This window comes from Humulus lupulus, chromosome 8, assembly GCF_963169125.1.
Source record: "Humulus lupulus chromosome 8, drHumLupu1.1, whole genome shotgun sequence".
NCBI lineage: Eukaryota > Viridiplantae > Streptophyta > Magnoliopsida > Rosales > Cannabaceae > Humulus > Humulus lupulus.
The window spans coordinates 46,745,517-46,758,141 of NC_084800.1; the positions used below are offsets into that span (position 1 = coordinate 46,745,517).

The 12,625-nt window shown below is 35.8% G+C and overlaps 1 protein-coding gene across 1 annotated transcript; it reads left to right on the forward strand.

The window, feature by feature from the left end:
• Window positions 1–7,983: 7,983 nt before the first annotated feature.
• On the forward strand, window positions 7,984–12,230 carry LOC133797077 (pentatricopeptide repeat-containing protein At1g20230). Its single transcript, XM_062234867.1, has 2 exons — window positions 7,984–10,670; window positions 11,750–12,230. Exon 1 carries the CDS (start codon window positions 8,199–8,201, stop codon window positions 10,554–10,556), a length of 2,358 nt encoding a protein of 785 aa, XP_062090851.1. The 5' UTR covers window positions 7,984–8,198; the 3' UTR covers window positions 10,557–10,670; window positions 11,750–12,230.
• The last annotated feature ends 395 nt before the right edge of the window (window positions 12,231–12,625 follow it).

A 12,625-nucleotide genomic window follows, 5' to 3' on the forward strand; every position in this document is an offset into this window, starting at 1 on the left:
TCTCTCTGAACTCCTCAGTAGCTCAGTTCATCCAATAATCTTTTGAATCTTGGATACAAACTAATGACAACACAATTGTGTTTCAAACTTCTATACAACTCAGTTCTCTCTCAGCAACTTTCTCTGCCTCACAATTACAGCATCAAAATTTGTACACTCTTTTCTCAAAATGACTTGTCCTTCTAAGTTACATTGAGTAAGGTATTTATAGGCAGTAGAATAAGTCACAAGAAAGGATTTCTAATTAACTGTCATAACTAACTTTCAAGAATGCTGAGTTGGCATTAGTTGTCTTTGGTATTCTTGAATGAACTTGTAAAGTTAAGTTAGGATCTGACTCAACAAATTCCACCTCAGATCTTAACTTCACTTTTGAAGACTTACCAAGACTGTGAGGAGTTCAGGACATCTTGCTTCCGATTTATCCAATTCCAATTCTAAGCAAGTCCTTGCAATGATTAAACTTGCCTAGAGTCACAATTTTAGTTCCCATATCTGCAGGGTTGTCATCTGTATGCACCTTTTCAATTCTGACTACTTCCTGAGTTACCTTTTCTCTTATGAAAAAATACTTGATATCTATGTGCTTTGTTCTATCATGGTACATTGGATTCTTGCACAAATGAATTGCACTCTGACTATCCAGATTGATCACTGCAGTGTCATTAAACAGCCTTATTTCTTTTAGCAGTCCTTGAATCCAAATGCTTTCCTTTATTGCATCTGTTGCTGCCATGAATTCAGCTTCTGTAGTAGAAAGTGCTACTACAGATTGCAGCTGTGTCTTCCAGCTAACACAGTTGCCACATACTAGAAACTGGTATGAAGAAGTTGATCTTCTGGTGTCTTTGTCCCCTGCATAGTCTGAGTCACTAAAACCTTCAATACTGATTTCTTTATTCTGTCTTTTGTATATTAAGCCTTCTTTTGATGTTCCTACCAAGTATCTCATTAACCACTTCATTGCTTGCCAGTGTTCCTTTCCTGGATTGGCCATGTATCTGCTGAGACAACTTATGCTATGTGCTAGGTCAGGTCTTGAACAAACCATAAGGTATATAATAGATCCCACTGCGGCATCATAAGGTATTTTCTTCATCTCTTGTTTCTCCTTTATGGTTTCTGGGCACTGTTTACTAGAAATCTGATATTGAGTAGTCATAGGCTGTTTGGTTGACTTTGCTTCTTTCATAGCAAATCTATCTAGTACTTTGTCGATATACCCCTTTTGACTGATTACCATTGTTCCCTGATTTCTATTTCTCTTCAGTTCCATTCCTAAGATTTTCTTTGCATGCCCCAAGTCCTTCATATCGAATTCAAAATTAAGCATTCTCTTGAGGTTGTCAATTTTTGTCTTGCTTTTACTTATTAACAACATATCATCTACATACAGTAGGAGATACTCACTGTCTTCAATCCTTGAACCTTTGTAATACAAGCAAGTATCATGTAAGCTCTTCTGAAAACCTTGTTTTATCATGAAACTGTCAAATTTCTTATTCCACTGTCTTGGAGCCTGTTTCAGTCCATATAGAGCCTTCTTGAGTTTGCAAACTGTTTCTTCTGCTGGTCCTTGTTCATATCCCTTTGGCTGTTCCATGTAGATGATTTCTTCTAACTCACCATGTAAAAATGCTGTTTTGACATCCATTTGTTCTAACTCCATGTCAAACTGAACAACAATAGATAACATGATTCTGATTGTTTTATATTTGACCACTGGTGAGAATATCTCATTGAAATCGACCCCTTCTTTCTGTGTAAAGCCTTTGGCAACCAGCCTGGCTTTGTATCTGACCTTGCCTCCTTCTGTTTCTTCATCTTTCAGCTTGTAAATCCACTTGTTGGATATTACAGAATTGTTCTTGGGCCTTGGAACTAAATCCCATGTTTTGTTTTTCATCAGAGAAGTCATTTCCTCATTCATTGCACCAATCCATTTTTCTGCCTGATTGCTCTTTAGAGCTTCTTCATAATTTTCTGGCTCTTTTCTGTATGTTTCCATTGCTGAATAGAATGCATAAGCTATGATGTCTTCCCAGATATTCAAACTCAGTTTGTTGACAGGTTTTGGCTCCCTTCTTGGTCTGTCTCTTGTCAACATGTAGTCCTCAAGTCTTGTTCTACCAGATTGTTCAGATTCCTCTTCTGATATTTCTTGTATTGGTTCCACCTGAGCCTGATCTTCTCTTTCAGTTGTGTAATTATCATGTTCTTCAATTATCTGTTCCACCTGAACAGATTCCCTTTCTAAACCTGCATCTTTAGTCATTTCATTTTGATTTCTGTGGCTTGCATCCATGTTAGTCTTACAAGGAAATCCATTTTCATTGAATATTACATCCCTACTGATAATAACCTTGAAACCACCTCTTGATTTATCCCACAGTCTATACCCTTTAACCCCATGAGGATATCCTAGAAAAACACATTTGTTTGATCTAGGTTCTAACTTACCTATGCTTTGATGTACAAATGCAGTACATCCAAAAACTTTCAAATGAGACAAGTTAGGAACTTTACCTGACCATTGTTCCTCAGGAGTTTTGAGGTTAATAGCTCGAGATGGACACCTATTTATCAAATAGGCTGCTGTCATAATGGCTTCTCCCCAGAAACCTTTTGGTAATCCTGAACTCAACAACATACATCTTGCTTTTTCCAGTAGAGTCCTGTTCATTCTTTCAGCTACACCATTTTGCTGTGGTGTCATTCTAACTGTTTTGTGCCTATCTATTCCATGATCTAAACAAAACTGGTTAAATTCATCATTGCAAAATTCAAGTCCATTATCAGTTCTAAGTACTTTGACTCTATTTCCAGTTTCATTCTCAGTCAGGTTTTTCCAGTTTTTAAAAGCCTTAAATGCTTCATTTTTATGTTTCAACAAATAGACCCAAACTTTCCTGCTGTGATCATCAATAATAGATAAAAAATATGCACTTCCACCAAAGGTTTTAACCTTTTCTGGACCCCACAAATCAGCATGCACATATTCTAGATTGTATTTAGATGAATGTGTTCCAGTTTGAAATTTGACTCTATGTTGTTTTCCTAAAATGCAATGTTCACAAAATGATAGATGACTGATTTTGTCCTTACCAAAAGCACCCTTTGAATTCAGAATATGTATACCCTTTTCACTGATGTGGCCGAGTCTTTTATGCCACAATTCAGTTTTGTCTTCTCTTGTTGACATGGCTACAGCTGCATCTCCACATAGAGCCTCTCCTTTAAGATAATAAAGACCTCCTTGCTTTATTCCTTTTAGCACTACCAATGAGCCTTTGCATATTTTCATACAGCCAGCATTTCCTTTGAACTCATATCCTGCATCATCAAACATGCTTAGAGAAATCAAATTTCGAGCTAAGTTAGGAACATACCTGACATCCTTGATTTCTCTAAGTGTTCCATCATCCAATCTAAACATCACATTTCCAATTCCTTCGATTGCACATGTCTGTCCATTTCCAAAGATTACTTTACCAATCTTTTGTTGTCTTAGATCTCTGATCCAACTCTTGTTGTTGGTCATGTGAAAATTACAACCCGAGTCAATTATCCATTCATTTTTCTGCTCTATTGTAGTTAAAGCTTCTGGTATCTCTGCTATAAGAACATCTCCATCTTCACACTGCTCACTATAATTTGCTGTATTATCTTGATCTTGGTTGTTCTGGTCTGATGTTCTTGAGTCTCTTTGCTTTCTTTTTAAGTCATAGCAATACTTCTTGATGTGGCCAATCTTACCACAGTGATAACACTTGCTGTTGGTTCTTGGACCTCTCGATTGTGATCTCCATTTGCCTCTTGCACTTTGACTCCTTCTTTTCTTTCCATGTTGTTCTTGATTATTGTTTCCCCTGAATGGTTGTCTTCCTCGAGAGTAATATGCTTCTGAGTTACTCTTGAGTGCTCTGCCAGTTTGCTTCAGAGATAACTCCTTCGAATAAATGGCTCCAATGATTTCATCAAGAACTAATGTATCCTTAGAGTAGATTATTGTATCTTTGAATTGCTCATATTGAGAGGGCAGTGAATTGAGTAGGTAGATTGCTTTGTCCTCCTCTTCAATTTGAACTTCTAAGCTGCTAAGATCAGAAACCAATTTATAAAAATCATTCATGTTATCATCAAGAGTTTTACCTTCATCCATTTTGAAACCATAAAATTTCTGCTTTAGGTACACACGACTTGGCAAGCTTTTTGTCATGAACATCTGCTCAAGTCTATTCCACATTTCATAAGCAGTAGCCTCCTTGACCACATTTCTCAAAATCTCATCTTCAAGACACAATATAATTGTGTTCCGAGCTTTCTTGAGCATATTCTCCCAGTCCTTTTGATCTGTCCCTTCTGGTTTTGTTGCATCCTTGGATAATGCATCATCTAATCCAAGATTCCCAAGATTGGCTCTCATCTTCTCACGCCATAGGCAGAAGTCATTTTTGCCACTGAATTTTTCGATGTCAACTTTAATGCTTGACATGATTCTTGAATCTGCACTCCTTTTCCAAATCTGTTTTTCCTTTTACTTCTTCTTCTTGTTCTTCCAACTATGATCTCTGACTTCTTCACTAGAGATCCTCCTTCATCAACCTGGCTCTGATACCACTGTTGCATTTCCAGCATTGAATGTTGGATTCTTTCCTGCACAAACAAAACAATGCAGCAACACAAAGAACAAAAACAGATAACAAATATCAAAGAAAAAACAGAAAAATAAAACACCACAGTTATAGAGGTTCGAACTTCCTTCACGAATGTGTGAAGAGCCTAATCCTCTCTCTGAACTCCTCAGTAGCTCAGTTCATCCAATAATCTTCTGAATCTTGGATACAAACTAATGACAACACAATTGTGTTTCAAACTTCTATACAACTCAGTTCTCTCTCAGCAACTTTCTCTGCCTCACAATTACAGCATCAAAATTTGTACACTCTTTTCTCAAAATGACTTGTCCTTCTAAGTTACATTGAGTAAGGTATTTATAGGCAGTAGAATAAGTCACAAGAAAGGATTTCTAATTAACTGTCATAACTAACTTTCAAGAATGCTGAGTTGGCATTAGTTGTCTTTGGTATTCTTGAATGAACTTGTAAAGTTAAGTTAGGATCTGACTCAACAGAGGGTGTGGACCACTTCAGGATTCTAAAAACCAGTACACTTTGACTCTATAGCCCATCTAGCAGCAGCATGGGCAATAAGGTTAGTCTTTTTTTTTTTTTAATGAAAAAGAAACTTCATTAATCCTTGTCTTGAGAAAAAGCATAGGCAAGAATCAAGCCAAATATAATCTCCCAAAGAAGTAATAATCCTAAGGTTAGAGTCTGTTTTAACGTGATCAAAACAACAACAAAGCAAAAGTTTGGTTTATAGAAAGAAAACAGGCTTTTGCATGCAGTCCAATCAAAAGGCTCAGCACCCGTATCTATCCAAAGTGTCTCCCTAAACTGCAGTATTACTTGTCTTTTGATGATGGGATAATTCATACCCTTAATTAAATTAATCCCATTAAAAAATTGTTTTATTTATATTAACACTCTTTAAATTCTTAAATTAGGTATCACCTCCCAAAAAAAAAAATAGAATAGACTAAATTTTATGTTAGAAATTTACTAGAAGATGAAAATTTATCATGTATAGTTTTATTTATTAATATAATTTTTAAGGTTGAGAGACAAGAATTAAATTTTTTTTTTGCTGAATGAATTTAAAATATATATAGGAAAATTTTGATTTTTATGACTATAATGAAGGTGGTGTACTTAAAACTATCATAAATTGAATTAAAAAATTACAATTTTATATTTTGGTATATAGACACTCAAAAATTTATGATACTTGCTTTTTGTTGTAAGAAACATATTTATTTATATACTAGGTATAAAATACTGTAATGCACGTTATATTTCGGTGAAGCAAAATATAGAACATGATGCCTCCATTTGGTGCCTTGTGCACGTACAAAGCACGTGCTATAGCATTATAAAATCATCATCATTATAAAATTATCATAATCAAATAAAAAATACTTAAATTATTAAAATATTCATCTAATTTAAATAATAATTTTTACACAAATACATACATACATATTTGACAGATAAGGTACTTGTTCTAAAAGTTAGATAAGGTACTTCCTAAACGACCTTTGACAGATAAGGTACTTGTTCTAAAAATCAGATTCCTATTATATGCATCTATGTGTACAGATACATACATATATATATAATATTTATATAAGATAATATTTATGTATTTGTAATGTGTTACTCAAAAGGATGTGTCCTCTTGAAATGATGTGTACTTCTGAAGTGTTGTATTATTTAATATTTTTAACATTAATTATTTGATTGTGTAAATAACCAATTATTGTATTTTTTGAGAAAAGAAGCAATTGTTCAGTTTGGATGTCTATTTTTGATGTTTTTTTACTTACGCTTTGCATTGCGTAATTGTTTTTTTTTTCATATATTTTGATTTTGATTTTATTGGATTACTAAACATACATGGGATAGATGACATTTAAACATAGCGTAGATTCTTTTCCAAATAAACTCTTTGATCCTACATAGTAAATTTATTGTTCTTGACCGAGTAGTACATTTGATGATATATATATATATATATATAATATTTATGTATTTGTAATGTGTTACTCAAAAGGATGTGTCTTCTTGAAAGGATGTGTACTTTTGAAGTGTTGTATTGTTTAATTTATTTAACATTAATTATTTGAATGTGTAAAGAACCAATTATTGTATTTTTTGGGAATAGAAGCAATTGTTCAGTTTGGATGACTTATCTAAATTTAACTTTTTTTTTTAGCATATTCTGTTAAACTATACCAAAATCCGTTAAATATCAAATACCGTTAGATAGCCATTTATATAATAGGTAAGATAAATGAATTTTTTTAAGTAGGGGCACCACTTTTACCCCTATTGTAGTGATGTTTTCTATTTTCAGCAATTGGAGAAATTATAATTTAATATTTTTATATGATGACATACATTATAGTTATAACAGGCTTCATGTTAATTTTTCAAAAATTCCAAATAATTTACCGTGCAGAAATCAGAGTTCAAATTATCAGTAGCACGCGTGGAAAACAAACTATTTGAATTCTGTTATCGACACTCTAAATTATTTAGAATTTCTTGAAAATTGGCAGGATGTCTACTATAACTATCATGTACAATGTCATACAAAAAAAATTAGACTATAATTTCTCAAAGTACAGAAAATAGAAAATACCCTTACGATAATGACAAAAGTAACGCTCCTAACTAAGAAACTCCATAGAGTAAAATTTATATACATAGTTTGGACCAAATTGATTTTATTACTATAAAAAAGATATAACTTAATAGGGGAATTCTCTTATAGGGGCTTCATTTTAAGCCCTACCGGTAGGGCTTTCAATGTTCTCAATCCGTGAATAGTTTTCGACGCGAATTTTTTTATGACTGTGTATATTGTAGCTATTTAGAGCATTCTGAAAATTTTCAAAAAATTTAGAATAGTTTACAGTACCGAAAACTAGGTTTAAACATGTTGTTGCACGAGTAACTAATTTTTTTTATACGTGTGGAAAACAACATGTTTGAACCTAGTTTTCGGTACTGTAAACTATTCAAAATTTTCTGAAAATTTGCACGATGCTCTAAATAGCTACAATATACACGGTCATAAAAAAAAGTCGCACTGAAAACTATTCACGGGTCGAGAAATACTGATAGCTCTACCGATAGGGCTTAAAGTGAAGTCCTATATAAGAATTGTCCCAACTTAATATAGATGTAGATAAATATGTGTCTATGGTGGTGATATTATTACATTCTTGTAAATTTTAAAATTTGATAACAATTTATTTATTTTTTGTAAAAATTTGATAAATACTTTAAATAATATAAATTAGTGTCTAAAATAATTTTAAATAAATAATTTTATTTTATCAAACTTTAAGGTAACGCTACTTGGCCTACTTAGCTATTGGGTTCTTTTTCCCTCCAAATTTTGTTGTGACACTTCTTTCTTCTCTAACACTCCTTATTCCATTCCTCGCGTGATGCAGGCTGCTATGTTGCCCCCTTCCCACTCTTCCTCCATCTTCAACCGAAGCAGATTTTGCACCGGGAGTTGAGTGACTGGGCTCTCTTTCTATAACATACCCAGTGTCGTCGTTAATGGTGATCTCTACGAGTAATGGGTTGTGGAGATTTCTTTGGGGCAGTTGTCATATAAAAATTAACTTTTACAGGCTACTCAGTACTCTGCATGCGACCGGAGGAGATGGGCATGGCCTGTTGGATTACAACATCCTCCAACATCTGAACTCTGATTCAGCTTCTCCTTTACAGACTCGAAAAACTCATGCTTCTCTGCTCAAGACTGGTCTCTTTCACAATGCGCATCTCAACACCAAGCTCTTGTCACTCTATGCTAATAACCTCTGTTTTGTTGATGCTAACCTCATCCTCGATTCAATTCCAAATCCTGATTTGTTCTCCTTCTCCACCCTAATACACGCCTTTGCAAAACGCAACCATTCAGCGCATACTATCCGTATCTTTACTCGCATGTTAGCTCGTGGAGTTGAGCCAGATAATTTTCTCTTTCCTAGCGTTGTCAAGTCCTGTGCTGGATTACTATCACTGGAAGCTGGGAAACAGGTTCATGGCTTTGCATTTGTGTTTGGGTTTTCTTTGGATGTGTTTGTTCAGTCCTCTTTAGTGCACATGTATCTTAAATGTGGTCATATCCGGAATGCCCACAAGCTGTTTGATGGATTGCCCCAACGTGATTTGGTGTGTTGGAGTGCTCTGATTTCCGGGTACTCTAATAGTGGGCATGCAGATGAGGCCAAAGAGCTTTTTTCTGAGATGAGGAAAACAGGTCTGGAACCCAATAACGTGTCATGGAATGGAATGATCTCGGGTTTTAATCGTAGTGGCTTGTATGCTGAGGCGATGGCCATGTACCAGAGGATGCATTCAGAAGGTTTTCTTCCTGATGCTTCTAGTGTTTCTAGTGTTCTTCCTGCTATTTCAGAATTTGAAGATTTAAATATGGGAGTCCAGATTCATAGTTATGTGATCAAGCAAGGATTTGGGTCAGATAAATGTGTATTTAGTGCACTTATTAATATGTATGGGAAATGTTCTTCTGTACTCGAGATGTCCCAAGTTTTTTATGAAATGGATCAAAGGGACATTGGTTCCGTGAATGCTTTTATTACAGGGCTCTCACGAAATGGTCTAGTTGACAATGCACTGAAGGTGTTTAGAAGATACAAGGGTGAAGGAGCAGAATTAAATATTGTGTCTTGGACATCAATGATTGCGAGTTGTTCTCAAAATGGAAAGGATATAGATGCTTTGGAACTTTTTAGGGAGATGCAAGTGGAAGGGGTGAAACCTAATGCTGTTACAATCCCATGCTTGCTTCCTGCTTGTGGCAATATTGCAGCACTAATGCACGGTAAGGCAGCCCATTGTTTCTCCCTTAGAACAGGGATCTTTAATGATGTATATGTTGGTAGTGCATTGATTGACATGTATGCAAATTGTGGGAAAATACAATTGTCTCGGCTTTGTTTTGATAAATTGCCCACTAGAAACTTAGTTTGTTGGAATGCCATTATGAGTGGATATTCAATGCATGGGAAAGCTAAAGAAACCATCGAGCTATTCCATATGATGCAGAAGAGTGGACAGAAACCTGATTTTATCAGCTTTACTTGTGTGTTATCTGCATGCAGCCAGAATGGCCTAACAGATGAAGGATGGTATTATTTTACAAACATGTCGAAAGATCATGGTATAAAGGCGAGGTTGGAGCATTATGCTTGCATGGTTACACTTCTCAGTCGTGCGGGAAAACTTGAAGATGCATATTCCATGATAATGGATATGCCCGTTAAACCTGATGCTTGTGTTTGGGGAGCATTGCTAAGTTCTTGTAGAGTACACAATAATGTTAATTTAGGTGAGATTTCAGCTGAAAAACTCTTCAAGTTAGAACCAAGAAATCCAGGAAACTATGTTATTTTATCTAATATTTATGCCACAAAGGGCATGTGGAGTGAAGTAGATAGAGTTAGGGATATGATGAGTCAGAAGGGTCTTAGAAAGAACCCTGGCTGTAGTTGGATTGAGGTTAAAAATAAATTGCACATGCTTCTTGCGGGAGACAAATCACACCCTCAAAGAAAGCAAATTATTGAAAAGCTGAATAAATTGAGCATGGAGATGAAGAAATCTGGTTATTTTCCCAACATGAGCTTCGTGCTTCAAGATGTAGAGGAACAAGAGAAGGAACATATTTTATGTGGACACAGTGAGAAGTTGGCTGTTGCATTTGGACTGCTTAACACTCCTCCAGGGTCTTCTTTAAGGGTGATAAAAAACCTAAGAATCTGCGGTGATTGTCATGCTTTTATAAAATTCATATCCGGCTTTGAAGGAAGAGAAATATTTGTTAGAGACACTAATCGCTTCCATCATTTCAAAGATGGAGATTGTTCTTGCGGGGATTATTGGTGAGTTGCTGGTCTGATCCAGCAAAGATGGCTATCTCAAAGAATGAAGTATTTCACCGCTTTATGTCTGTGCAGTACAACATTGAGAAAAGACAAGTACCCCCATAATAACCCGAAGGTGAGGCAACTAAAGTAGCTTGAATAACTCCATTAAAGGTTTAAAGCACCATATTTAATGAAGTGGTCATCCTTAAGTTTTTGCTTGCCTTATCTTTATCGGTTATCATTTTCCTTTTCTTCTTTTGTATTCATTCTTTCTTTTCATTCTTTTGGCTAAACTAGTCAAATGGCCGGTCCTGGCATACTTCATAGCTGTCATAGTTCAATTTTCCTGCAACTAATTCATTATCAAATGATGTGAACCTGTTTATGGAAATGCAGTACGGTTATAAAACCTTGTTTTACTTACTCTATTTTAGATTTTACTAAGCATTTTTGCAGCCTCATTATGCTTGAAGCTGCGTTGTATTGGGGATTGGAGTTCAAATGTTGGAGGATGTTGCGCTGCAATGAGTCCTACCCATTCCCTCCAAAAGGATGTAAAGTACTTAGACATCATTTGTTTGGAGCTATGAAAAGGAAAGGAAAAGAATAGATTAAAAAACACTACAATTCCATTATTTGGTTAGAAATCTAAATGGGAAAGGGATTTTCATTGGAAAGGCTATTTAGCCAATTTGATGGAATTGGTATTCCATCCACTCAAAATTTGAAAATTGGGTGGAATTGAACAACAATAAAATTCCATGTGTTTTATCTTGTGTCCCGCTCCACCGTTGAGGAAGCCACCACCAGAGGTTCTACACTAGCAGCGTTCTTGATGCTCTCCCCAATGGTCTCTCTTCCCTCATATTTATGTCAATTTCTTCAGGATTGTTTTCTTTAATTACTTTTATGCTTTCATCTTTGTTTAAATGTTTCTATTTGGTAGTTTTGGTTAGCAAAATGGAAAGCCTTCTTTTGATTTCTAGAAAGTTACTATTTCTTTGTTTTTTGTGTTTTTTTTATTCACTAGAACTCCCATTAAAAGGTTTAGTTAGGGTTTATTGATCTAAGAATGATATTCCTTACAAACATTGGTTGTGGTATGTTAGTTGCAGGGTTGGCTGGAGTGATGTCATTGTGCTTCTGTGTGCGGTGGATTTGCTCTGGTCGGGGGGAGTATTTTATTTTATTTTATTTTCTCTTTTGATGCAGGTGCTCAAGGTAGTGATGATGCTCATGGGATTTGCTCTGCCTCTCCTCCCTTTGGTTACCTTCTGTGGCAGTGCGAGGAGTTCGACTTATCAGCGGCAGGAGGTTGGGGTCCATGTGTGCGAATTTAGTGCTTCTTTAGGTGGACTTCGATTTGGTGCAGGAGATGCCTCCTTCGTTTTGTGGCTCGCGGATTTGAAGGGTCATCGTACTGGTGGGAACTTTGCAAATCGGAGGGGTGGCAAGTGGCTGATGCAGTGTGATTCTGGTGTATCTTGTTGTTTCTGGGGTTGGGTGGTCCTCTGGCCGAGTGGATGGAGTTTGGAGGGGTTGGATGTCGTGGATCTCGGCTATGTTGTCACTTGTGATTTTATTTTGATCTTTTGTTGTTATAGGTTTTCTATTGTTGGTTTTTTTTTTGAATAAAAAGATGATACTTCATTAAAATCTATCAGCTTGTAATACATCCAACAACTCCTGAGGAGCATCACTCTCCCCATAACTACGATCAGAAATAAAACAAGAAGCTCGAGCAAGGTAATGAGCTGCTTGGTTTGTTGATCGTTTAATAAAAAATAGATAAACATCTCCCAAGCTAGACAACAAACACTTACAATCAGTAATAATAAGACCCGGTGATGATACCATTTGTATTGAGCCATAGTGAGGCAATCAGTCTCCAAAATTACTTTCTGCAGCTACTGCGTTTTCAGCCAACTTAATGCCTCTGCTACCTCTGGTTGAACTTTGCCATTAAAGCCACAAGTTTTCGCAGAAACCAATCTTCCCTCATAATCACGAGCCAGCCACCCAAAGCCATACCTCCTCTCTTCAAAGACAGCTGCATTGACATTTATCTTAATCGTATTCACTAGTGAT

Bases quoted from the DNA above. Each gene is read 5' to 3' on its own strand.
- LOC133797077 (XM_062234867.1), top strand. From the start codon at position 8,199: ATGGTGATCTCTACGAGTAATGGGTTGTGGAGATTTCTTTGGGGCAGT.